Below are 27,050 nucleotides of genomic sequence, written 5' to 3' on the forward strand. Positions count from 1 at the left end.
ATGCCATCTTCTAAAGGAAATCAGGCTCAGAAGCCAAGGTTGTCTGTGTTTGCCAAGGGTCCACTGGAAATTCCATCTCCCACTGAGGCAGACTGGCCTAAAGACGATGAAAAGGATTTTGTCTTCAAGGACACGGATCAAGAGCTGGATTCCCTTCCTCAGCCTTACCGCATGATCAACAAGCTGGTGAACCATCTGTTTGACCGGTCATGGGAAATTATTGAGGAGAGAGAATCTTTCAGGGAAACTGAGAAGCCCTGGACCGTGCCCACCATGTACCCTCCAGCTGCAGAAATCCAAGTATGAACAATAGTACCTATGTGTGTTTGTTTTGTTTCACTTACATGTTAATGAAAATGCCCGATTCAGGGAAGGAAGAAATTTCTCTCCATCAGAACTATAGGTGCATTTTTGATTGACAGTTGGCATGCTGCAGTTGCCTCTGTTTCCCACAAATAGAGTGTTATGGCTAGTTGAAGATGACATAAAGGCCCTTTATGTTGTGTTATTGACAGTGAAAAGCTTCATTATTAGGCCCCCTCCCTTCAGAACAATGAGAACTGTCAGGGTTCAGCTGTTGTTCTCCCCAAAGGACACTAGGTCAGACAGATCACAGGATGTGGGGTTTTGCTCATGTTCAGAATATATACCTAGTCTTACTTCTGTTTCCCTGACTACTTTCTCCCAGGTGAAGTGCTCAGGGCTAACATTTTCAACAGGTACATGTCTGGCAATGATATGTCTAGGAGGATCCCTACTCCTCTCTGAAAATCCAGCTCAGATTGCTTGATGCCATTAACAGAGGAAAATCGTTCCTGTCTTTTTATGTGCATGTCTTCGCAGCTTGACAAATTGCCTGGTGGTATGGCCGTTTCACAAGACTACCTGTTTATTGGAGGACTCAAAGGATTCTCAATCTATAATCTGCACAATTGCAAAAAAGTGTATGTTTTGGAGAAGTTTAAGGTTGATGTTATTTCCATCTGGGCCACAGACTTGGGGAATGACGTACTCATTGTTCCTGTGGATGAAATGGGTATTTGTTCTTCTTTGTTTTTAGATTAATTTATAGGAACCTATAGGCTGGTATTCGGTTTAGTCTCTTTTGCAAGTATAAGTGAAGTCAGGCATGTCGGGTTTTCTCTGTTCATGAAGTCATAAATATGCTCTACACGCAAGCAGGGTGTGCCAAGCCTCCTCTAACATTTTGCATATGCTAACCCATCCTTCACCTGCCCAAGGGAAGCACAGCTGATTACTGTCCTGTTTGAAAGAGGCATAGAGGGCAAACGATTTCCTTGAGGTAAATAGCAGTCAGTGGCACACGGTCATTTTAAACCAGGCAGGATAGCTCATATACCTTTCCATCCCTGGAGCCCTGCTACCCAGCTGACGTCACCTTCTCCTGCCTGAGTGCATGGAAGTACCTGCACACAAGTTGGGAAAGTCAGAGCCAAGGGAAGGTAAGAGGGAGAGAAGGAGGAGGAGCACTGCTTTTCTCATTTAAGAGAGAAAATGTAAAGGTCTGAGCCGGGACTGGGTAAAGTAAAATGAAACTTGTACTGCAGTGATACAAGTTATGAATTTAGCTGAAGTGAGGCAGAAGATACAAAGGAATGCTCTGTCCTGTTTTTGCACTTTTCCTCTAAGTGTTCAAAGCAAAAAGCTTTTAAGAGAGCTGGCAGGATATCCTAGTGGGCAGAGTGGCTTGCTACCATGCTTTAGTTCCATCCCCAGGATCCACTTGAAGGAAGGGAAGCGACTGTCTTCTGACTCACATATGTGTGGCATGACTGCCCCTCTAAAAGTAAACAAGTTTCGATAAAAATTTTAATTTCTTCTGATGTAAAGGGGAATACAATAGATATATCGAGTAGCAGCTCACATATGTGACCAGTACTTATAAGGCAAAAGCAAGAGGGCCAGAAGTTCAAGGTCATCTTCATGTACATAGGGATTTGGAGGCCATCCTGAATTATGTGAGAGCCTGTCTCTGTTACCTCTTCTACCAAAAAGACTGAAGGATAAAACGTGTGGTGAGGAAGGCATGCTGGACAGCGTAGGCAGTGTGATCGCTTTCTGCAGTGGGAACCTGCACAGCTGGGCCAGACAACAGTGAGGGAAAAGGGGGCTCAGGGCACGTGAGCTGAAGTTCATGTGAGCGCCCACCATCTAGGTACCTGGACGATATCACTATCCCATGAATCTTTATTAAGATGGATTAGAATTTTACCCACAGTAAGCCAAAAGTCTTTATGTGATCTGTGTATATCATGGGTACAAAGGCAGGCTATGAGTAACTGGGAGGCTCCTAAGGAAAAGTAAGAAGTCACAGCAGGTGGCAATCACACCCTGAATTCTACAGAATTAACTACATGAGGAGCCTACTGGGTTAAGGCACACAGAGAGGTAAGGGAGGAGTCTTTTTCTCAAAGGAGCTTGTGGTCCCAACACACCCACAGCAGACAGTTGTGTGGGTGTGAAGAGGTGTGGGACGAGGGGCAGAGTGGGGGCTGAGAGTGCAGGATGGACCCCTGTGGCTGCCGTGCTTATAGAAGACTTCCAGAAAAGCAACACTAGCTGAGTAGGCGGGGCCTGCGAAGACGAACAGACTGAATATGGCAGTGAAGTGTGGGCGGAGCTGGAAGTTTAGAGGCAGATGCTGTGCCCAGCCCTTCCTGGCTCTCTAGTCTCACAGTCTCTTCTTTTTCTGTTCCAGGTATTGTTAGATTGTTTTACTTGTGTAAAGACAGTCTATATCTCATCAAAGCCATCAATGAAGTGGTGAGTTCCCGTCCTTTCCCCATTAGCTGGAGAACATCAATAAGGTAGCGTAGAACACACTCCTGATAAAAGACTCATATCCAGGATGTATGAAGCTTCAGAAAATCAAAACTTTACTAAGAACAAACAGGGCTGGGATGGTTCGGTGGGTAAAGGTGCTTTGCTGCAAAGCCCAATGACCAGAGTTCATTGCCTAGGACCTAAATAGTGGAAAGACAGAACAGAATCCCCCAAATTGTCCTGTGATCCCCCTTCCTCACACACACACTCATGAACACACACACACATGTGCACACACACTTTTAAAATTACTCCAGTGAAACCATTCTACAACACCATAGATTCGTGCCTGGAAAATGGCAGCTGCTATGGTAACTGAGCTGTCAGTGCTTGCAAGACCCTGTGACACTCTTGAAGATCCACAACAGTCAATGAAACTAAATGAAAGTTTTGTCTGGAGACATGTATGATAAGGCATGTAACCATCTCTCACTAAGGGTTGATGGATTGTCAGCGGTTTCCAGAGAACCTTAGAACCGGGCCATAAAAATGCCCAAGGCACAGCAGTTGAATGTAAATGCAGGACTGGAGAGATGGCTTAGCCAGTAATTGTGCCCGCAACTCTTTCCAGTACCCATATCAGCAGCTCATAGCTGTCTGTGACTCCAGCTCCAGGTATCTGATACCTTCTTTTGGCCTCCCTGGGCAATCACACCACACAGCATATACTCTTAAAGATACACACATTATTTATGGACTGTAAAATAACAGGAATTGATTATTTAGTGTAGGGCGGGGGCATCACTGTCTCATGTGACACTCAAAGGATAACTTCAGGAATTGGTACCCACCGTAGGGTTCAGAAATAACTATACATCTAAGTGTTTTTTGAATTGATGGGTTTCCAAAACTATAATAATTACAGGTTTTCAGTTGCACAGTGGAGCGGGACATCATGGTCTACACTGTAACCCAGCACTTCAGAAGCTGAGGCAGGAGGAGCTCCATTAGTACAAGCCAGATGTGATAACAAAATTTCCCAGATAAATGCCAGGCAGGGAAACAAGCGAGGAGCTAGTCTAAACTAAGAGACTTGGCCAGGAATAGTGTTGTTCCCCTTTAATTCTAGGACTCAGGAGGAGAGAAAGGGGGTCTCTGTGAGTTTGGGGCCAGAATGGTTTCCATAGTGAGTTCCAACATCCAGACTACGAAGACACACCCTGTCTGAACTAGTTAATTAACTTAATATTTAAGAAATAAATGGATGTTGAATATGTGTGTATGTGTGCGCGTGTACATATATGTGCATATATGTGGAGGCCAGAGGATGACTTTTGGTGTCTTCCTCAATCACCGTAAATGCTTTGGCACAGGATCACTCTGTACTTAGCTCACTGATTTGACTAGACTAGCTGGGAAAGCAAGCTCAGGGTCTTCCTTTCTCCACCTCCCAGCACTAGGATTATAGGCACATGCTGCTACACTCAGTTTATCACTACCACCACCTCCACCTCCACCACCACCTCCACCACCTCCACCTCCACCACCACCTCCACCACCACCACTTCCACCACCACCACCACCACCTCCACCACCACCACCTCCACCACCACCTCCACCACCACCACCTCCACCTCCACCACCACCACCACCTCCACCATCACCTCCACCTCCACCACCACCTCCACCACCTCCACCACCACCTCCACCTCCACCACCACCACTTCCACCACCACCACCTCCACCTCCACCACCTCCACCACCACCTCCACCTCCACCACCACCACTTCCACCACCACCACCTCCACCACCACCTCCACCACCACCACCACCACTTCCACCACCACCTCCACCTCCACCACCACCACTTCCACCACCACCACCACCTCCACCACCACCACCACCTCCACCACCACCACCACCTCCACCACCACCACCTCCACCACCACCTCCACCTCCACCTCCACCACCACCCCCACCACCTCCACCATCTCCATCTTCACCTTCACCACCTCCACCATCTCCACCACCTCCTCCACCTCCACCATCACCACCTCCACCACCTCCACCACCTCCATCACCAGCATCACCTCCACTACCACCACCACCATCATTAAATTTATGCTCTGATGATTTGTCCAACTTTTTACATGAATGCTAAGGATCCAAACCCAGGCCCTCAGGCTTGCACGGCAAGCACTTTGCCAACTAAGCCATCTTTCCAGACCCTTAGACTTGGCACTTTTGTTTGTTTGTTTTTTATTTTTAAGATATATCATGGGGGGCTGGAGGGATGGCTCAGAGGTTAAGAGCACTGATTGCTCTTCCAGAGGTCCTGAGTTCGATTCCCAGCCACCACATGGTGGCTCACAACCATCTGTAATGAGATCTGATGTCCTCTTCTGAAGGCAGCTATAGTGTACTCATATAAATAAAATAATAAATACATATTTTAAAAAAATATATCATGGTGGTTTGAATGTATATGGCTCTCACTGACTCATGTGTGAATGCTTGGCCCATAGTGGCACACTTAGGAGGTGTGGCTTTATTGGAGTAGGTGTGGCCTTTTGTAGGAAGTGTGTCACTGTGGGGTTAAGTTTTGAGGTCTCCTATGTTCACTCTACACACAGTTTCCTTCTGCTGCATGTGGATCAAGACATAAAACTCCTGGCTCCTTCAACATCATGTCTGCCTGGATGCTGCCATGCTTCCTGCCATGATGATAATGGACTGAACCTCTGAAACTATAAGCCAGCCCCAACTAAATATTGTCCTTTGTAAGAGTTGCCTTGGTCATGGTGTCTCTTCACAGCAGTGAAACCCTAACTAACACAAGGGTCTCTCTTTGCTGCCTTGCCTGCCTTCAAACTCACTATGTAAATCAGGTTAGCCTTGAACATGTAGAGATCCACCTGCCTCTGCCTTCAAAGTTCCGGGATTGAAGGTGTGTGCCACCTTGTCTGATGGACTTTGTTTTGATTGTAATCTGAACCAATTGTGATAGACATTAATATCCTCTAGGAAATTGAGGAAACGGAAAGGTAGACTAGTTATTATTAGCTGCTGGTTAGGAATTAATAATTTGGGCTTAACTAAACATTAGCAACATACTGTGTTTGAAAGGTAATAAATACGACTAAAGTTGGGATGCCGCAATGCAACAGCGTGATGACACAGGGAGCTTGTGGTCACAAAGGGGCTGGGCTGGGACTGTTCGGCATCGGTGGCACAGCAGAGGATTATAGACTCACATGCAGTTCTGTTTCAGTGCAGCATAGCGACGTCAGAATGCATTGTTACGATCCCACAGCGCAGTGACAGTGACGTCACAGTGCTGCATCGTGATAGCGTAAAGAAGCATTTGATGGCACAGCTGCAAATTGTCCAGTGCAACACTGTGACAGCACAGTTGTGCAGTATCGTGATGTCATTTTGAGACTATATTTGTCACATTGGAATTTATGCTGCCACAGTACATCATTGTGGGGACAAAAATGGAAATTATATTTCACTATAATGGCACAATGAAAATTATGATGTTGAAATGCAAAATTGTGATGGCATAGTAGAGCATTGATGTCATACGGTGAAGCATTATGATGTGACAGTGCAGTGCTGTAATGTCAGCGAAACAGTCTGTGACACTGTGTCTTATCACAGTGCAGCATTGTGGTGGCACAGTGCAGTATTATGACAGCACAGCGCTTTGTGACATCACAAGCAGCATTAAGATTCTAGAGTGGAGAGTCTCGACGTCACAGTGGAGCACGTTGGTGTGCTCCCACATCGGGGACTCACTATGCGTGTGTCTTTGTGTGTTTGAAATCTCTATAATAAGTCGATAGATATTAAGATCTGTACTTAAAATTGTCTGCTCTTTAAACAAGTTAGGGACTCGCCAATATGACTAGTCTACCACCTCATTTTGTTAGTGGTTCTCAAACCCCTTCAAGGTGTAGCTTCCCCATCCCACAGCCTTTCTCAGCTGGCCCTGACTGGAAACACTTTTGTTCCAGGGTCTCAGCCTCTGCTACAGTCCAGACCGGCACCAGTTTTCTCTGTCGTGAGAACTTACTTGACTCTGCTGAGTAATTTAGTGCAGCATTGACTTTAGGGTTTGCAAACCAGATCTGATTCTTCCCGTGACCTTTGAGGAACTAAGTCTAAAGCAAGCTCCAGCTCCTGTCCAATTCCTGGGCACAGCTGGAAATAGGAACTGATGTGAGGCCATCACAGCTTCTGGAAGAGCCCCAGGCCTGGAGTGAGCCACAGGAGCCCTGCTCTTCCCTCAGCAGACAGCACTCACTCTGTTGGCCTCTCTTCTTTTCAGGAGGATACCAGCAAGCAGAGCACCTGTGTAAAGACGGAAATCTCTCAGAGTGGGGACTATGCAGCTTTCCTCCTCCAAGGCAAGGTCACCCAATGGGAGGGATTCGGATTTGTGTCTTCCAGACTTTCAGTGTAGACCTTTGACTATGGAAAAACGTTAGATTTAGACGTACACACCAGCAATCCTAGCACAGGGAGGCTCAGGCAGAAGGATCCAGCCTGAGACCCTGTCTCAGAAATAAAAACAAACAAAAGAAATAACTTTCTACTTAAAGAATAGCAAGGGCTGGAGAGATGCCTCACGAGTTAAGAGCACTGACTGCCCTTCCTAGAGGACCGGGGTTTGATCCCAGTACCCACATAGCAGCTCACAACTGTCTGTCACTGTAGTTCCAGGGGATCCAACAACCTCACCTGGGCACTACATGCAGCTGGTACACAGACATGCATAGAGGCAAATACCCGTATGCAGAAAATAAGTAACATCCTTTAAAAAAGAAAAACGAGGAGAGGCAATGCCCGCACAGAGCTCCTCCGATTCTTCACTATCACCTACATTTAACCAGAAGGTGTGTGTGCATATGGAGACAAAACCAGGAATAGCAATACTGCCCCCGCTGCCTGGATTTCCCATTGAAAGACCCCCGCAGAGGGAAGACCCTCAGTCAAGTCTCAGGATAACACGACCCCCCAAGAACTCACAAGAGACCGTCCTTGCTGCAATTACATGAGGTTTTTTTAATTGACCAGTGCACTGGGGTTGAGACTCATATCCTACGCAGGAGTAGAGGAGTCTGACCCCGAGTGGCTGGGATATGGGGGTTTTAAAGGAAACAAACCATAACCTGGGGGGGGGGAGTACGGCATTGAAGAATACCAAAAATACCAGTGAAGAATTGTAAGGGAAACACCTGGTTTCTCAAGATTGCCTATAAGGTGAAAATTACCAGTGAAGAATCTCGAGGGGAACATCTGGTTTCTCAAGATTGTTTATGATGTGTTATTTAACTTTTATGTTTTTATGGTCAGTCAGTTTCTGATACAGAGTCACCCTGACCTTAAGGCCATAAATTCTTTATGGTCAGCCAGTTCCTGGAACAGTCATTGAACCTGCTATCCTACACTTTTGGCTCTACTCTATCTGCTAGGGGTCTTTACCTGTTAGGGGGTCAGGATTTATCCTGGTCTTTCACCATTACTTCTTTTCTTGCTATTTTTTCCCTCCTCTTTAGGCAAGGGTACAGTGTCACTGAGTCACATGTCACTCTAGTGTACTCCTGTGACAATTTCTTGGTTGTTAGTTTCCATTACCTTGACTTTTCCCCCCAGGAACCAACCAGATAGCTGTGGAACACCCTTCACTTCAGCTTGTCTGCCTTTTCTCTCATGGCTCACCCAAGGCTGAGGATTTATGGGAAGCTTGCACAGGACCAGGCACTGTCTCAAGAACTGATGGTCCCAGGTTGACTCACTTTTGCTGGTATTGGCTTAGATCACAGGTCCCTCCATGATGGCTCCAAAATCCTGTACTCAAGCAATTCTCCTGCCTCAGCCTCCAGATGAGTTGTTACTCCAGGCCTACATTACCATGCTTAGCTTAGTTTTTTCCTTTAATCCTCTGTAAGGAACAAGTCACTAAGTCCAGACAACAGGGAAGGCAATTTAGGTGTGTCCCAGAGGCAGGAGAATCAAAGACTATTTAGACATGTGTTAAAACTACTATTGTAGTTATTAGCTTTGGGGGAGCTACTTTGAGAAGATACAGGTATCTTAGTCCTGAGAGTTTTATGTGCCAGTTTTATCACGTGTTTCTGCATCTGGCCAGCTGCACCCACACCTTTGTCAACAGAGCATACTTGATTCAAATGTTTGGTAGTTTGATTTTCAGCGTTTATACATTTAAACACATAATTATATTATACAAGCCTGGATCTATACTTCTTCCCCCAAAGGACCCCCAAATGCTAAATGTTTGTAGAAGATAGAGGTTTTATAGTGCCTTTTGTATCAAAGGACATGTTAGGGGCTGGAGAGATGGCTCAGCAGTTAAAAGCACTGGTTACTCTTCCAGAGGATCCAGTTGTGATTCCCAGCATCAATATGGCAGCTAACAACCATATGTAACTCTAGTTCCAAGGGATCTAACTGTCATCTGGCCCCTGCAGGCACCAAGCACATACAATAATGTGCTAACATACATGTAGGCAAAACACTCATGTATTCATGTTCTCGGGCTTTTTAAACAAAGAACCACAAAGTGGGTAGCTTAAAATGATGGCATTTACTCCCTTGTGGCTGTGGGACAAGATGTGTGGAATTGAGGTATCCAGATGATCGTGTGTTTAATGGATCATTGAGGCAGGATCCCATTCCATGGTGGAGCAGCCTTTCTCAGAACAGGGGCTCAGCCTCGTGTGTGATGAGAGAAAGTTCCATAGCCTTCCATAGATCATCATCCGAATGTTGGTCAGAAGAGTTCTTTGGGTTCTGTCCCTATTCCAGCTCTCCCTTTGCCCTAAGACTCTCACTGTGCTTACGTGCGCCAGCTTCCTCCCCTGGGTGGCAGTGTCAATCTAGGGCAGAATGTCTGTAGAAGTGCCGAGTTGCAACATAGAACACATGGGACTTGGCAAAGATGACAGTTTGGCTAAAAATGCAGTTGTGCCAGTGTTGTAGGAGCCCCTGACTGCACTTATAGCAGTGGTTTGAGGACTCGACCCTCCAGACATGGCTTGGTCAGGGAGGGCTTACAACAGTCATGGCTTCAGTTTACACAAGCCCCTTCCACAGGCACTGACTGCAGAGGGTCTGCGTCTCCAGGCCAGCACTCCTGAGGAGACGGACGGTCTCCAGCCGAAACTTGCCACAATACTCCATTGCTTAACACTTGTTTGTTTGGTTTCCCAATGCAGGGGCCGGGGATGTCTGGCTGGAAGTGTATAAGTTGCCCAAGGAGGTTTGGCTAAAAGAAATGGAGCACCCCCAAACAGCTCTAAATCAAAAGAAAAAACCCAAGCAGCTGCAACTGGTAGGAAACATCTTTTTTTTTAATCAATATTTTTCTCTCTACGCTTAGCCCAAATCTAGCCTGAATTCTCTGTGGAAGTAGCAAGGCCACTGGAGGTTTGACAAGCAGCAACAGGAACAGTGGACAGCCTCCAAAACGGATTTACTTTAGATAAAGCGTCAGTAAGTGGAGATGTCTTGAATAGCATAGGTTTAGTGTCTCTCTTGACTTGGACTTCTGTCCCTGAGTCTTCTGTCCTGCCTCACAGATACCTTCCCCCACTCCTGGTTGGAAGCAATCCTTGAAAGTTTCACCGGAGTGTGGCATCTGTTTTTCTTAGTAGATAGTAACTTAACTATTTCAGTTGGCTTGAGATCTAATTTCTCAGTAAAGAATAAAGCTTATTTTACTTAAGAATATAATATAAATATGCATGATTAGTTTTCTTTATAAAATTCAACTAATATTAATTGAGCACCCCATGTGTTAGGCTGGGTGGTGGTGATACACACTCAGGAGGCAGATGCAGGCAGAGCTCAGTGAGTGTGACGTCTGGAATGCAGAGTGAACTGCAGGACAGCCAGGGCCACACAGAGAAACCTTGTCCCAAGGAACCAAATAAAAACAAGAATAACGAAACAAAACAAAACATGCTGTGTTTAGTGTGCTGGAATAGGCAAGTAACTCAGTGGTGGAACCCGAGCCTAGCCTGAGCTAGGCAGCACACACTAATCTAGCCTGAGCTAGCACACACACTAGCCCAGCCTGAGCTAGCACACACACTAGCCCAGCCTGAGCTAGCACACACACTAGCCCAGCCTGAGCTAGCACACCCACTAGCCCAGCCTGAGCTAGCACACACACTAGCCCAGCCTGAGCTAGCACACCCACTAGCCCAGCCTGAGCTAGCACACACACTAATCTAGCCTGAGCTAGCACACACACAGACAAGTATATCAGGTCTGATCCCCCCCGCCCCCCCCCGCGCCTAAAAAAAATCCATGGTCTTGTTGATATGGGGGACAAAGGCTGAGATGCTCCTCACTGCTGAGCCCCATAGGATCTACTCAAAAGGTGACTTCAGAGTGCCCAACCTCCTCTTATACACTGATGGAATTTGCCAATCACACATCCTTTCTAACCCTGATATGTGTGAATGCTCTTTTTTATTTACTGGATGGTAGATTTCTGAATTAAGGTCACAATCTTATACTTTTTAAAATTTAATCTGTTGGTCCCATGATGTCATAGTCAGTGCCCAAACAATATTTTTGAAAGACTGGTTAGTTTATAATTGAAGTAGGAAGAAAAATACATTAGGTTGGAAGTATTCTTTCAGTGTGTGTGTGTGTGTGTGTGTACATGTGCTGTTTTTTATTTTGGGGCAGAATTGTGTAACATGACCTACCAACTTGAATTTGAAGCCCTCCAAGCCCTTCTTTCTTGAGTACTGGGAGGATGTGTCATTGATTGATTGATTGATGGATGGATGGTTTTGAGATAGTATTTTTCTGTGTAGCCCTGATTTGCCTAGAACTTGCTCTCTAGACCACTCTGGCCTCAGACTCAGAGATCTGTCTGCCTCTGCCTCCCAAGTGCTGGGGTTAAAGCCATCCGCCACTACCACCCAATGGTTCACTTGTTGTTCGTACACTGAGGATCGACCAGCATTAACAGCGGTAGATCTTTAGTATAAGCTATATTTAGAGTCACTTAAATGTACATTGTTAGCATCATCACTATGTTTTTCAACTCAGAAATACTCACTTTAGGAATAAACACAGGCTGTCAGGCATAGTGTCTTATACCTTTAATTCCAGCACTTAGGAGGCAGAGGCAGGTGGATCTCTGTGAGTTCAGTGCCAGCCTGGTCTACATAGTGAGTTCCAGGACAGCCAGGATAGAGAAACCCTGTCCAAAAGTAAATAAATAAACAAACCAAACCACCACAACACAGTGTATCTATGTGCAGGCACATCACGTGGTGTTCCATGATTCGATAAATAAAAATGTGGTAACCTTTTATCCCGAGCTAGTGCCAGCACCATCAGGGCCACATGGCACTGCAGGGTGTCTTTATCTTAGCAGTTCCACACTGCCCCCAAGTACTCTCAGACCCATGAGGTCCAAAAAGCGCCCTCTCCTGACTGTTTTTCTTTTAGCCACCCTCTCCACGAGGTTCCCCCAGGCAGGTAGTTACCATGCCTGGCACACACATCTTCCATGGGCCCCAAGAGTTCTCGCTCTGCAGGCAACAGATCCTGATCCACACACTCCAGCTACCTCTCAGCCACTGCTTTCAGACACTGTCCTCCACAGTCTGGGAAAATCATGACTAACAATCAATAACTTAACAATTAGATTTATATGTTAAATTCTCAATTCACAATACATCCAAACAATAAATGCACTGCCAATTAATAAAGATATAAACCACCCTCCTAGAGAAGATAAAATCAATTTAGTTCACCTTGATCTGAACCATCCTCCTCCTCCACCGTCTCTGTCTTGACTCTCTCCCTGTTTCTCCTCCTCTCTTCTTCCTAGACCCCCCATTCCTTCTCATCCAATCCTAGGCCCCCCTACCCTTCCTTCTCATCCAATGATAGGCTCGATCCATCTTGTTGTATAATGACATCACTCTATCGCTCCATACATATGTGATAATTTCAAAAGGGAAAGGAAGGCCCTGGAGATTGTTCAGTGGGTAAAGGCACATGCTGCTAAGGACAACCCAAGTTTGGCCACTGAGACCCACATGACAGGAGAGAACTGGCTCCCGCAAGTTGCCCTCAATTTTAGCAAGCAAAACCATGGTGCACACCAAGCTCCCTCTCACAAATAAAAGTAAATTATTAAATTATTTAAATATTAAATTTTAATATATTAAAAGGAACATATAATAAAAAGAAAAGAACTACTCATTTCTGCTTTCTTCAGTGTTGACTTTCATATGGTCCCTAACTGATCCATTCATTCTACACAATAATTAAATGCCTCATCTTTCTCCAGCTAGTTTAAGGTCCTGAAGAATGGGTACCATGTCTTGAAACCCTGCAGGCTAAAGAGTTGTCCAGATGTTGGTCCTCCATGTGTACTACATGAAGTCAGTTCTTAAACGAGGAAATGGGTCAGGGGGAGAAAGAATATCTCTGAAGATAGCAGGGAGTCAGGAACACATCTCAAACCTACTGTTAATTCATTTTCCTATTCTTTCCTCTCCTCAGAACACTCCTGACTCTACTGTTACAGAAAGCATAGAAACGGTAAGAAACTTAAAGACAGTCCCAGAGAGAGACTTGAGTTACATTTGAAAGGTTCATGTTTGTAAGTGATAAGTATATTAGCTATCAGGTACCTGGTAAAAATGCCCTGCTTCCCACCCTGCCCCCGCCCCCCACTCCACCCCTCCCCCCACCCTACACCTACCCCCACATTCACATTATCAGCTTCTTCGTGTCTTAATCTTGCATCTTACAGCCATTGGAGAGCCTCTAATTGGGAGGTTAATCTCAAGACAGGGAGCTTAAATTCCAGCTGCATCACTTACAACCCCCCCACAAGGCCGTGGCAGGGGCCCTAGTGATGTAGTTACCTCATGTTTTATTTTTGTAAAGTGTACAAAAAACAGTATTGTTTAGTCACCATCCCTTGAGACTCTCATTTTCCTGTGATGTAATTTTCCTCATGTTGAGTGGTGTTAGAACAACCATGGTGTTTTGTGTTGGTAACTTTATGGGTATCTGTTTTTTGAGGTAGGGTGTCCATGTAGCCAAACTAGTAGTCTTCCACAGCTTGTCCAGTGCTAGGATTCGGACACTCACTGCCATGCCCTGATTTTCCCTAAAGAGGACCCCGTGAAACCCGGATTTGCCCCTGCCCACTCTAGCAATGCAGTCCACCAAGACAGTGAACTGTGCAGTTCATTTTCATCTCAGAATGCTTTTCCGGACTTCCTGTCCCGGGGACCTGAGGCACGCCCTGTCTAAAGTTTACCAGAGGAGCCATGGGCATATGCTTACAGAGCACTTGGGAGGTCCCAGGAAGATCAAGTATGAGGCCAGCCTGAGCAACGTAAAACTCTGTGTTAAGAAGAAACATTTTTCAAGACTTAAGTAATGGGGGAGTCTCCTCCAGATAGAAGTGTTCAGGCCTGGGAAGTCAAAACAATGACAAGATGCCAGGCATGATGACCAACAACCTTAATCCCAACATTCAAGAAGCAGAGGCAGGAGGATTTCTGCAAGTTCTGGTCTACATAGTTCCAGGACAGCCAGGGATATATACACCAAGACCCTGTCCAAAAAAAAAAAAAAAAAAAAAAGGAGAGGGGCTGGAGAGATGGCCCAGTGATTAAGAACATTTGCTCCTCCTACAAAGGGCCTGAGCCTGAGTTTGGTTCTCAGCACGAGCATCAGGAGATTCACAACTGCCTGTAACCACAGCTCCAGGGAATTTGACGGTCTCTTGAACTCTCCAGATACCTACACGTATGTGCATACCTCCCATTTGCCCCAACACAATTTCAAAAATTAATCTAATAAAAGGGAGAGACTCTTAGGGTCATGGGTACAGGTGCAGAGCTGACATGTCCCAATGAGAACCTGAGTTCCTCTTCTCTGTCCTGCTGCCTGTGAGCCCCCTCTTCTCTCCCCTCCTATCCTATGAGCCCCCTCTTCCCTCCCTCCCATCCTATGAGCCCCCTCTTCCCTCCCCTCCCATCCTATGAGCCCCCTCTTCCCTCCCTCCCATCCTGTGAGCCCCCTCTTCCCTCCCTCCCATCCTCTGAGCCCCCTCTTCCCTCCCCTCCCATCCTCTGAGCCCCCTCTTCCCTCCCCTCCCATCCTGTGAGCCCCCTCTTCTCTCCCCTCCCATCCTATGAGCCCCCTCTTCCCTCCCTCCCATCCTGTGAGCCCCCTCTTCTCTCCCCTTCCATCCTCTGAGCCCCCTCTTCCCTCCCTCCCATCCTGTGAGCCCCCTCTTCCCTCCCTCCCATCCTATGAGCCCTCTCTTCCCTCCCTCCTATCCTGTGAGCCCCCTCTTCCCTCCCTCCCATCCTCTGAGCCCCCTCTTCCCTCCCCTCCCATCCTCTGAGCCCCCTCTTCCCTCCCCTCCCATCCCGGCACTGTTCTCTTTACTGAAGATACTGCCTGTTTTCATGGTATGCTGTTTAATAACCTTGTATCTTCTAAACAGATAGCCATAGCTCTAAATCCTCACAACCTTTTCTTTTTATTTTCTTGGCCTGCTACATTTTCCAGGGTCTCTTATAAAAATGCCAAAGAGCAGCAGTAAGCCTTTATCAAACTGAGCACAAGCCTCTCCAGCCTCTGCTTGCTAAGGGGTCTGTTTTACTTAAATCACGAATGGGGCTGGTAAGATGGCTCAGCAAGCCATGCATACAGATAGCACTCATATGCCTCAAATAAATGAATAACTATTTAAAAAGTGACCAAGAATTACTTTTCTACACTTTCTCATTAAAAATGAACTCTGTATATTTAAGGCACATACATGATGCTGTGGGATACATATAGATCTTTAAGAGAGGTTTCCACAGTGAATCAAACAGCATGCCCTCTGCACACTCGTCTGTTTTCTGCTGCTCTGTGACAAAAGCATGCAAACCCACCAGCACAGTCCCATTCACAACACTTTTGTGATGGCTGCCTCGAGTGTATCCGTCTTCAGATTGCTCATCCTGCTCACCTGCAGCATCATGTCCTCTAGTCCCACTTTCCCTTCCTCTCCATCCATCTTCAGATTGCTCATCCTGCTCACCTGCAGCATCATGTCCTCTAGTCCCACTTTCCCTTCCTCTCCGTCCCGGAGCCATGGCAGCCACTGTTTGGTTTTCTAGCTCTGTATAGTTGATATTTTGTTGAGGTTCTTCATGAAGTGAGATTGCAGTTTCTCTCCCAGAAGTCTACCATAACTAGAGGCTTGGCCTCTGGGGTGGTAGTATTGGGAAGTACTGTGAAACTTTTAGACAGGTCGGTGCCTGGTGCTCATTCTTGTGTTCTATCTCTGAGTCCTCATAAGAGGGAGAGGCCCCGCTCTTCCTTTTCTCTCTCATGTAGGACAGTACTTGGCCTGTGTCTGCACATGCTCCTGTCATTGCTATGCATACTGGGAGGTGACACAGCCGAGAGATAACTGCTTGTATTAGTTTGTTCTTTACTGCTGTGATAAGTGCCAAAAGCAACTTGGAGAGGAAAGGGTGATTCCACGTCACAGGCCTCAACCAGGGGAAGCCAGGGCAGAAGCTCAGGTCAGGGACCTGGAAGCAGAGAGTGTGCTGGAAAGCAGCTTACTCCCCACAGGCTGGCTAAACTGCTTTTTTTATGCAACCCTGGACCACCTGCCCGAAGTGGGATGGGCCCTCTCACATCAATCATTAATGAAGAAGATGCTCCACACACTTGTATCTAGACCCATCCGATGGAGGCATTTTCTCAACTGAGGGTCTCTCTTCCCAGCTGACTTCTAGCTTGTGTCAAATTGACAAAGCAAAACCCAAAACAGCTAACCAGCATAGGTCTGTCACATAGTCAGTGTCATGCTGTTTGGTAATGTTCTGTTTGAGTGATAGCCTACACAGACAAACATAGATATGTGCAGACACACACATGTACACACATACACACACACACACACACACTAATACTAGGTTCACAAATATTTTCAAATTTAAATATGAGCTATTAGTCTGGTTTATTGTTTTTGTGTGTATTTGTCTAGATGGTTTTCTGGTCACTCTGGTGTCAGAATATGCTAATCTTTCTTGTAAGTCATATACATTTCTCCCTCTTAAATGTAAGTCTTCCCGTCTCACCAGCAAAAAATTTTATATTTTTAACTTTTACACTGTTCAAGCCATCATTTTTAATGTTTTGAGCCTATTTTGATGATAGTTCATTTTATTTAGACATTCTATTTTATTTAAATATGGGAGTGAGGGCTAGAGAGATGGCTTGTGGTTAAGAATACTGCCTCTTCTTCAAAGGTCCTGAGTTCAATTCTCAGCAGCCATATGGTGGCTCACAACCATCTGTAATGGGATCTGATGCCCTCTGCTGGTAGGTACTCGTACATGCAGATAGAGACTCATACATAAAATAAGTCTTTAAAAAAGATATGGGTGTGAATATTTCCTTTGTGTGTGTGTGTTTTGTCTATTTCTCTTTCTTAATCATAACATTTATTTATTTAGTTTCAGAACTTGGGACCAAGTGTCAACCCTTACTCGACCCAGGTAATGATTCCCCAGCCCCTTTGCCACTCTGTTTTTAAAATTGGTCTTCAGGGATCTAGCCTGCTGGTTACAGTTTCTAGTGGTTTATTTAATTATTTGCAGTGTAACACCTTCCAAGACTGTTGAGCCTTGTTTTATGCCCAAAATATGATTTATATTGCTGAATGTGTTTGAAAAGATGGTAGGTTCTGCTTGTTTTGGCCAAATTATTCAAGTGTTCTGGGTCTTCATCACTTTTCTTCCTATATCTACACTGTGTTTACTCACTTAGATGACTGTTACCTGGCTCACCTGCCACTTTGTCTATTTCTAATACCATGAGGAAACTTTCTCATATGTTGTTCCTGCCATTGCTCGGAATCTTCCTCATGCCCAAGTTGATGACGTATCCTGTTATGTTCTGTGACCTTGGAAACCAATCGTGAAAGAAATGACTAGAACCGCTTTGTATAGTTTCCCACAATAAGCTTGGATATGAACTAACCACCAAGCAGCACTTCCTGCACCTGTGTATAAGCTTTTATGGTGTTTAGTTTTATAAGCTGCCCAGGGATGGACTCTAACCTAAGAGGGACACGGTACTGATATAAAAAAACTGTTTGGAAGAAAATGTTTGGACTTTCATTTTGAGTAGTGGTCCAGTAAATTTTAAGTTCCTAAGACCTCCCTGGGAACTGACATCCTACTTGGCAGAAAGAAACATGTATGTGGGTAACTGACGTCCTGGATGGTGAATTAAAACCTGAATGTTAGGCAAGTCCCCTCCTGATAGACAAAACATGACTATTAGACAAGGCAAGTCTTCTGTCACCGATGACAACAGGATAAATGTACAACAAAGACATGTTTCTAAGGAAATCCCCTGTCTCTAAATCCTGATTGGTGGGATAACTTGGCACGAATGTTTGTGATTTTTATGCTTAAAATCCCTGTGAGATCTTGGTGCCACAACCAGCTCCTAAGTCTGGATTTGTGGCCCTGATCAATCAGTCTTGGGGTGTGGCATTCAATAAACTGTCTCTACTTGTCTGAGAATGGTGTCTGAATGGTTTGTGTGGTGATTCCCAGACGTTAACACTCGATCCTATCATCCTTTGGAAGAGGAGTTCCAAGACTGTTCTTGTCTGTGTGTTTTGTAACACTATTCGTGGATGCATACAGTTTGAGAAGCTATGTTTTCTGATAAACTGACTTTTTAACATTAGTCATATACTCTTTGGTCCCTGGTAGTGGTCTTTGTTCTGATTGGAATGTAAGGCAAACATTCCTATTAGCCTTCCCAGCTTTCTTCTGGTTATTTTGAGTTGACATAAACCAGTTTTAATACTTTTATTCTTACTGTGTTTATTTATATTTAAACTGAGAATTGAAATAGTCTCTCTCTCTCTCTCTCTCTCTCTCTCTCTCTGTGTGTGTGTGTGTGTGTGTGTGTGTGTGTGTGTGTGTGTGCGCGCGCATGTGCATTTAATACAGTGTCCTTCTGTAGAAAACTGTTTTAGATTTGCCCTATAGCCAGCATGGTCTCAAACTTAAAATCCTGCTGCCTCAGTCTTCCAAGTGCTGACTTAAATAGAGTTTCTTTTTGACAGCATATAGTTGAATTTTGTCTTTTTAGTAGATGTGTCTTTCCTATTTTTGTGCTTGTTGCATTATGCATACTCAGTAAGTATTGGTGATGATGCAGGGATATAGGAACAAATAAATTCCACTTAGCAATCAGAACGGATGTATCTGCCCTTTAAGGATAGTATTTAGGCCATTTACATTTAATGTTGCTATTGGCAAGTTTGAATTTAAGTCTGCCGTCTTTCTACTCTATTTTTACTTGTCTCATTGATTTTTCTTCCTTGTCATCCTTAAGAATGGTTATTTTTAATGATTTCATACGATCTCTTTTGTTACCTTATTGGCTGTGTCTTTCCATTATTTTAGGACCTAAACATTTCTTTTAGAAGTGACCTTAAGTTGAGTCTTCCAGTTTTTGTAATGAAGATTAAGCCACCTAAGCCCATAGCAGGTAAGTAGGTAAAACACCTTCTGCATAAGCATGATGATCTGAATCCAGATCCCAAGAGTTCACATTAAAAAATGTGGTATGGTGGTTTGTGCCTATACCATTAGGCACAGACCTGAGAGGGATCAAGGGACCCAAATGGATCTCTGTAGCTCAATCAGTGAACTGCAGACTCAGTGACAGTCTTTGTCTCCAAACTAAAGGTAGAGAGTGATTAAGGCAAGACACCTGACATCCACCTCTGGCCTCACACACACCTGTAGTAGTAACAAGTGCACACTTGCTCACAGAATGGCAGTCGTGCACTGGGGATGTCATTGAATGCTAGAGTGATTGCCTACTGTGTGTGAGATCCTGAGTTTTACACTTGGCTCTTGAAAGCCGAGGTGGGGCTGTGGATTTGGGGAATGCAAGATTACTGGGAAGAACAATGAGAGGGAAGGTGGCTGACAGAGCAGGAGTCCTGTAAGGGGAGTGAGGGGAAGGTGATGGCCATTGTCAGGTAGGGCCTTACTTTGTTGGAGCTATAATGTTATTGTGAGGTCTTAGCACACCATGGGCATTTCCTTGGCTCTTTACGGAAAATGTGGGGCACTGGGTTGGAGGTGTAGGTTACAGGGTAGGGAGGTAGATGCCCTCTACCTGTGCTGAAACTGCAGGGAGGGAGAGCATAGACAGGACTGGACCCGAGGCTCACAGACCTGCTGTAGACCAAGTATGTGTTTCTAAGATAAGATTTCTGATGGAGGCAGGGGAACCGACAAGGGAAACAATGTTTCATTGAATTCTGGGGTCTTTTCAATCCAGGCACCACATTTAAAAACCCCTTGGAAGTCTTTGCAAAGGTAGAGGACTACTTCGGGCTAGGCTCTGGGCAAAATCACTTTATCAAGGATGTGCAGTGGGAGCAACACATGGAGATCTTCTATGCCTCCTACAAGAAGCACCTGGAAGGGGAGTGGGAAGAGGAGCCACTCAGGTGAGCCTGAGGGAGGAGGCCCACTCAGGTGAGCCTGAGGGAGGAGGCCCACTCAGGTGAGCCTGAGGGAGGAGCCACTAGGCCTTCCTTAGATTAGTTGCCTCTAAAAACTTTCTGACTTGGGAGAATTTCAACACTTTAAAAACAATTGTTTTTAATTTTACTCAATTATTTTTTTTATTTTATGTATATGGGTGTTTTACCTACAGCTGTCTGTGCAACGTGTGCTTGCAGCACCCACAGAGGTCAGAGGGGGCCCTTGGATCCCTTGGAACTGAATTTTAGACAGTTGTAGGCCATCTTGTGGGTGCTGGGAACTGAACTGCTCTCAAAGAGCAGCCCGTGTTCTTAAGCACAGAGTAACCTCTCCAGCCCCAGCAGATCCCTGTAAAACGCTCTGTGGCGAGTGTTTAAATAGAGCTAGAATGAAGGCTGGCAGCTCCAGTTTTACAGGAGTAGTGCCTCACAGCTCAGCTGAACACTGTCTAGTATGTCCAAAGCCCTGGGTTCGAATCCAGCACTGCAGTCAAGGAGGGGAAGCAGGAGCAGTAGAGTTCACTTTACATGAATGGGTGCCATCGCTAACTAAAAGAGAGCAAAACAGGAAGTAAGCTACTACTGTTAGGACATGTTCCTCCATTTCCTTCTTGCTGTTTTGCAGAACTGGGGTCTAACCCAGGGTCTGTACATGTCAGACAGGATCTCTGCTGCTGAGCGCCCCTCCACTCCCCTTGTCTTTCTACATGTGATGTCATATAGGTCTATATTTATTGCAGTGTTAGAGGTAACGTGTGCTTACACCTTGGTCTGAAGGTAGGTTCCCTTTAGCCCACATTCTGATAATAAGAACTGAACCCAGTGTCTGAAGTAGCCATGGTTTTAATGAACCGGCTTGCCTCCCAGCTCTGGAACATTCTTGTTTTCACATGTGAAGTAAGACCTTCCATCTTGGTGTCAAGTGGACCTTAAATGTCCTCATAACAGGACATGGAGTCTGAAGGCTCCATTCTTTATTGTGAACCAAAACCCTTTCCTGCTTGGTAGTCCCCAAGACGTTCCTACTGCTCAGCAAGATATTTAGGGACCATATTAATTATCCACTATGGGAATACCATGAGAATCTGCAAACACCCCAGTTCATCAGTACACTTTGAGTTTTGTGAACCCCCTGGTGAGGAAGCATTTATGGAACTTCACCCATGTCTGACCTTCAGGGGATCTCCTCTGAGGATAAGTGTGACCTCCTAAAGATAAGTGTGACCTCCTTTGGCTAGGGCCCCATCCTGTACCCCACTGACCCCCACCTTCACTAGCACTGTCTTCCTCTATGTCCAAGATCTGTTTGGCCCCCAGACCCAGTATCTAGAATGTGACTGTCATGGGCCCTGGGAGGGAGGCCCACTAGCCATTTCTGGTCTTAACTCCATATTGTGCCAGATCTCATCTTACCAAGGGGTTTGCATGCCTCTGACTCCTGTCTGTCTTTTCCAGTATGGCCAACTTCCATTTCTTCTATACTAACTCCTTAACAACCACGCCAATGGATGTCAAGAGCTCTTCCGGTAAATGGGGGTGGGGGAGTGGTCCTTTGGGCAGCTCTTGCATGGTGGGACGAGTGAAGGTAGAACAAGGCTGCCAGCTGTAGCTTGGCAGTGTCTGTTTGGTCTGCATCCCGGATCCCAGTTTCCCTAAAATGGAAGCCACATGATTTCAGGGAGGGGCTACCCTCTAGGGGCATGTGAGCTTACGCCTGGCATGCTGCTTCTGGCTATGAACTCACCTTAGAGTAGCAATCAGACCAAACCCTAACATCCAAGTGGATGCTGGCTTTTCTACAAGATGTAAAAAACGGCTCAAGGGCAGCTGCATCCGAGGGACATCCTCCATGAGGTACCACCCCGTTCTTCCCCAGAAATCTGCCCTCCTGCTGAGTGGCACCTGCTAGCACAAGGCGCTCCAGACCCCATAAGCAGCTCGCTTGCCGCACAAACCAAAGGCTTCCTGATACCTAATCACGTCCTTTCTTCTCTCCTGGTCCAGGAGCAGCATGTGTCCTTGGAATACACTGGACTGGAAGTCACAATTTCTTCCTCTATTCACTGAGCAAAACTCCGAAGGATAAAGCTGGTACTTGAACTGCCAAGACTGAGACCATGCCTAAGCTCAGGGCTCTGAGAACATGCACTTCTCCGGCTGAGCTGTTTGGGTGTGGTATGAGAGAGCCAGAGCCGTAATCCAGACATAGGGTGCTCAGTGGGTGTTCAAGGTCTGTCCCTGAGTCGTGATGTTTCTCAAGTGTCCAGAAGTGCACAGGGCCCCACAGAATATATTGCGAAAGGAGAATGGACTTGGCTTCTGAAGGCCAGTGCTAGCCCCACCCAGTGTATAAGCCAGTTGCTTCATCCCCCCCCCCCTTTGAAACACAACTAAGTCATTATACATCACTGTCTGCTGAGAGTATTGATTATAAATAACAAAATCCAGGGAAACCCTTTGAGGTTGAAACGCAGGGGGTGATGGTTATCAGACACAACCATGGATGCAGCCCCATGTGTGGTCCACTCAGGATGAGACCTTGTGTGGCACCCGAGTTTTACTTTCATGCTGTGCTTTAGGATTCAGGTTGGGTATGCATGAAGAATCCCCATGGGCCTACTGATTGGCTGTGGCCTTGGTCAAGCCACTCGCTTATGTACCTCAGTCTGATCTGTAAGGTGGGGGTTCTAACAGGACCTGCTGCTTTAACTCTTCTGAGAATTAAATGCAATGCTACCTATAACAAGTCTGACAATGTCCTGTGAGTGCCAGTAGCCAAACGTTAGCTGTGACTTACTTTGCTCTAGGAGAGGAGCTCAGCACTAAAGAAAGAGGAGAAGAGTCTAGACAAGGGGATCCCAGTGCCCAGGCCCTGGGCTAAGCAGACCATTCTGGGCATCAGATTTCGGGGGGTGGGCACTGGGTAGGGCAGGGTCTGTGGGGAGCCTGGCAAATGATCTCCTCCTTCTAGACTATGAGAACGTGTGGCCCTGTGCTGCACCCATTGTAATGTCTCAGACCAGCAGCTTCTCCTCCCACCTGGCCCTTGTCTGTGAGGATGGTGTGCTCATTCTGTGGGACCTGGCTCAAGGTGAGTTCTTCATCACAGCCCTCAACTGAGTACCTGATGTGTCTCCTCAGGGAGACTTCCAGGAGCCTGGAGATTCCTTCAGTTGCTTCACTTTCCCCTCCTTTGTTCCTGGGACACTTCTACTGAGCTCCTATTGCTCGTGTACTCTCTGGGAGTGTGCTCTGTGCCCAGCAGCGCACCAGGTCACCTTGTTACATCTCAGCACAGCTGGAGCTATCCTGCAACCTCTGCCCCTGCTCTCAAAGGAAGCGGGCCATCTTCCAGTGCCTTTCTGCCCCACACCAGTCAGCAGGAACTCTGCTAGTTTTAGAACTGAGAGACCTATCTAGAAAGTGTCTAAAACCAGACCAGCAGCTCTTTTGGGTGGGCAGCTGTCCTGTGAGTGGGGCCGAGGGTCCTGGTCCAGCTTTGGAGAAGCAGACATCTGAGAGCATCTAGTATCCAAACTTCAATATGGATGCATGAATCAACAGTGGCTCTCAGCCCCTTGGCCAGAAGCTCATTTTCATCTCAGCAGAGGACATTAGCAGATTCTTGTTTGACAGCACACACTTTTCTAAGGTCATGTCTGTATACCATGTCTCTCATGGGCAGCCACAGGTCAGCTAGCCATTGCTGTCTCTTTCCTCAGTCCCCCATTCCACAACTCCTCTCTAGGCCCAAGGCCCTTGGTGGCCACGAGCTTTCCCTTGGCTGAGGCTGCTCATTGCTTGACTTGGTCCTTGCCCTGCACATGCCCCTCATATGCTGCCTGGGCACAGAGCTAGAACCATGGCTGCTGCCTCATCTTTTCTAATCAGCTAGAGTCGTCCTCTCCCCAGGATTTCTCTTTGGAGTCATTGCTCTGCCTGAAGGATGCTTCTGCCAAAGCATTCACTTCCTACGCTTCTTTCTGGTGCATGAGGGACAGAACGTGTACCCTGACTACCCGGTGAAGTTTGAAGTGATGTGTGTGGTGCTGTGCACTAACGCTTCCCTCCACCTGGTGACAGCCAGCGGGACCAAAGGACCCACCAGCAAGGTGCTTGTTGACAGGTCAGTGGCTTAGAGACAGGACAAAGGTGATAATCTGCCAGACAGATGGCTCTGTTCCACAGGTCAGGCCGACAGCCTCTGACTAGAGTCTGCTGCCATAGCCTCTGCCAGGCACAGTGGCATGTGGGCAGGGCACAGCTCTGTGTTCTGTCACTATACCACAGAGGCTCAGTTCTCCCAAAATAACTCTCACCAGTTTCCCCAGATAAGTGGTTGTTTGTTTGTTTGTTTGTTTCACTTTTTGAGACAGGGTTTCTCTGTGTAGCCCTGGCTGTCCTGGAACTTGCTCTGAAGACCAGGCTGGCCTCAAACTCACAGAGATCTGCCTGCTTCTGCCTCTCCAGTGCTGGGATTGAAGGCATGCACCAGCACCTGGTGGTGTATACCTTTAATCTTAGCACCCAAAACACAAAGAAGCTTGGGCTGCATAGTCAGTTCCAGGCCAGCCAGGGTGGCATAGTGAGACTTTGTCTCAAAAACACTTTTTAAGTATTATATGCATGCAAATGAATCTATACAGTCTGTGTGCTTGTGCGCGTATGCATGTGTGTGTATGTATCCTTTCCCTTCCTCCCGAAGGCTGTTAACTATCAACTGCCACATATGAAACCCTTCCCAATATTACTGGCTGCAGAAGGCGGTTCTGTAACATCGCCCCCATGCCTGTAGATAGCCGCATTGGGTCTCAGCTGGCCTGACCTAGCTTGTACAAGGGATTGCAGGCCACTGTGGCTCAGCCAGGGGCTAGGCCTAGGGTAGCTTCTCTGCCACAGTTTCACATTATTTTCATTATTATCATTCCTTTGATTTAAGAATTAACTACCTGGAACCAGGTGGTGGTGGCACAAGCCTTTAAATCTTAGTGCTCAGGAGGCAGAGTCTGGCAGATCTCTAAGTTCAAGGCGAGCCTAGTCTACAGAGTGAGTTCTAAGACAGCCAGGGCTACACAGAGGAATCCTGTCTCGAAAAACAAAAGAAGAAAACAAAATTAACCACCTATGTCTGATTTTGCCTCTAAACAATGCATTTATTAAATTGTATATATTTAGGAAACTTATGACTGGAACCATATTCGATGAATCTCTAAATTGTTTTCTACTTATCTGGTACTAACTTGCTTTGTAACATTGACCATGAGAGCTATTCATGTTGCTGCATGTACCTCCAGTTCAGTTTGCGTTGTGCGTTATATTTTGCGGCTTTACCAGCCTCCTGCTGGTGAGTACCCCACTGCTTAAATTTTGATTTTATTTATTCACTATGAATGATCTCTTCACATATCTATGGATACATATCAAGTGTTTCTCTAGGATAAATACCAGGGGCGATGGTAAAGTGTGAAACCTTCACCAGAGCCCCTTTTGTGCCCCACAGTCCTGTGATGCACATGGAAGAAGCCATCTATGCCGTGGCCCCAGTCCCAGCCTTGCCTGGCATGGTAGGTTCCCAGGGCCTTGTTCCTCTTCTGTGACTGTCTTCATCATCCCTTTCAGACATATTTGTTGACAGCCTACTGTGTGCTAGGCATTAGATTTGCTTTGGGGTATATGGTTATGGGAGAGAGACTCCCAAGGCTGTGGGTAGCACTCAGCAGTAGACCGAATGTTAGCGGGCCCTGGATTCAATCCCAAACATCAAATAAATAACCACACATCAAAGAGAAAGTTCTTATCCTTAAGGTGCTCACATTTCATCAAGAGACAAATCACCAAACAGCTGCCTCCGAACACAAGGAAAGCTGTGACGTAATTTGTAACGGACGCACAGAACAGAGTAGAGGCCACCAATGCAGAAGTTGCAGAAGGGAGGGGGTGTCACGGGAGGAGACAGTAGAATCGAAAGAATGGAAACTGCCCCAAGTTCAGGTCTTTAGGTATGAGGGACAGAGGTAGGCACAGGGCAGAGGACCAGCCTTTGTATGCCAGCAGAAGGATGTGGGCATGCCTCCCATTGATTAGACCTACAGCTTAGACAGGGAACATTGTCTTCAGAGCAGAGCTAGGTCCCACATGCTGTGCTGCCTCCGGATGCAGCTGATCCTGCCACATCCTGCTAACTTCCTAATCCTTTCAGGGCCTATGATGGAGAAAGTCTGTGATTCCTGATAGGACTTGGCAGAGGAAGAGGCCCTTTAGGGCCCAGGAGGCCTTTAGAATGCATGTGTCTGTATATGTCCATTCTGCGTCCACCAGCGGTCAGTGAGCGATGGCCAAAGCTAATGTACTGTTGGATCCCTAGAGTCTTCAGGAGATGAGTAGACCCCGAGAGACAACACCAGGAGAATGAGCTCATAAAGTGACAGAGGGACCCTGGAGGCAGGCAGGAGGGACCCTGCAATCTCAGGGCAATAGTGAGGGGATGATTGGAGTGATAAGACTTTCCCTTGTGGCAACAAGTGTCTGAAGAGGGACAGGTGCCAGGAGGTGAAAAGAGGTCCTGGAGCAGGGTCCCAAGGTGGCCTCTACCTTCTGCCTTTTTGTGAGAGTCAAGTCTGAGAGAAGATGGTTTTCCTTCCCA

The 27,050-nt window shown here is 46.3% G+C and overlaps 1 protein-coding gene across 2 annotated transcripts in view; it reads left to right on the forward strand.

Moving 5' to 3' along the window:
• WDR93 (WD repeat domain 93) overlaps positions 1 to 27,050 on the forward strand; it is a gene marked incomplete at its 5' end in the record, with an annotated part of 37,222 nt that continues 10,172 nt past the window's right edge. The window contains 14 exons of one of the 2 annotated variants that reach the window (XM_080914505.1): positions 1 to 300; positions 844 to 1,036; positions 2,720 to 2,784; positions 7,118 to 7,196; positions 10,029 to 10,144; positions 13,351 to 13,389; positions 17,337 to 17,378; positions 19,311 to 19,395; positions 20,200 to 20,371; positions 21,863 to 21,933; positions 22,412 to 22,498; positions 23,379 to 23,498; positions 24,320 to 24,533; positions 25,908 to 25,971. In XM_080914505.1, the coding sequence (XP_080770631.1) occupies positions 1 to 300; positions 844 to 1,036; positions 2,720 to 2,784; positions 7,118 to 7,196; positions 10,029 to 10,144; positions 13,351 to 13,389; positions 17,337 to 17,378; positions 19,311 to 19,395; positions 20,200 to 20,371; positions 21,863 to 21,933; positions 22,412 to 22,498; positions 23,379 to 23,498; positions 24,320 to 24,533; positions 25,908 to 25,971 (1,647 nt within the window). The remainder of the gene's footprint in view (positions 301 to 843; positions 1,037 to 2,719; positions 2,785 to 7,117; positions 7,197 to 10,028; positions 10,145 to 13,350; positions 13,390 to 17,336; positions 17,379 to 19,310; positions 19,396 to 20,199; positions 20,372 to 21,862; positions 21,934 to 22,411; positions 22,499 to 23,378; positions 23,499 to 24,319; positions 24,534 to 25,907; positions 25,972 to 27,050) is intronic. The other variant, XM_080914506.1, reaches the window with a different exon arrangement.

This window comes from Micromys minutus (assembly GCF_963924665.1).
Source record: "Micromys minutus genome assembly, chromosome: 3".
In the NCBI taxonomy this organism is placed as follows: Eukaryota; Metazoa; Chordata; class Mammalia; order Rodentia; family Muridae; genus Micromys; species Micromys minutus.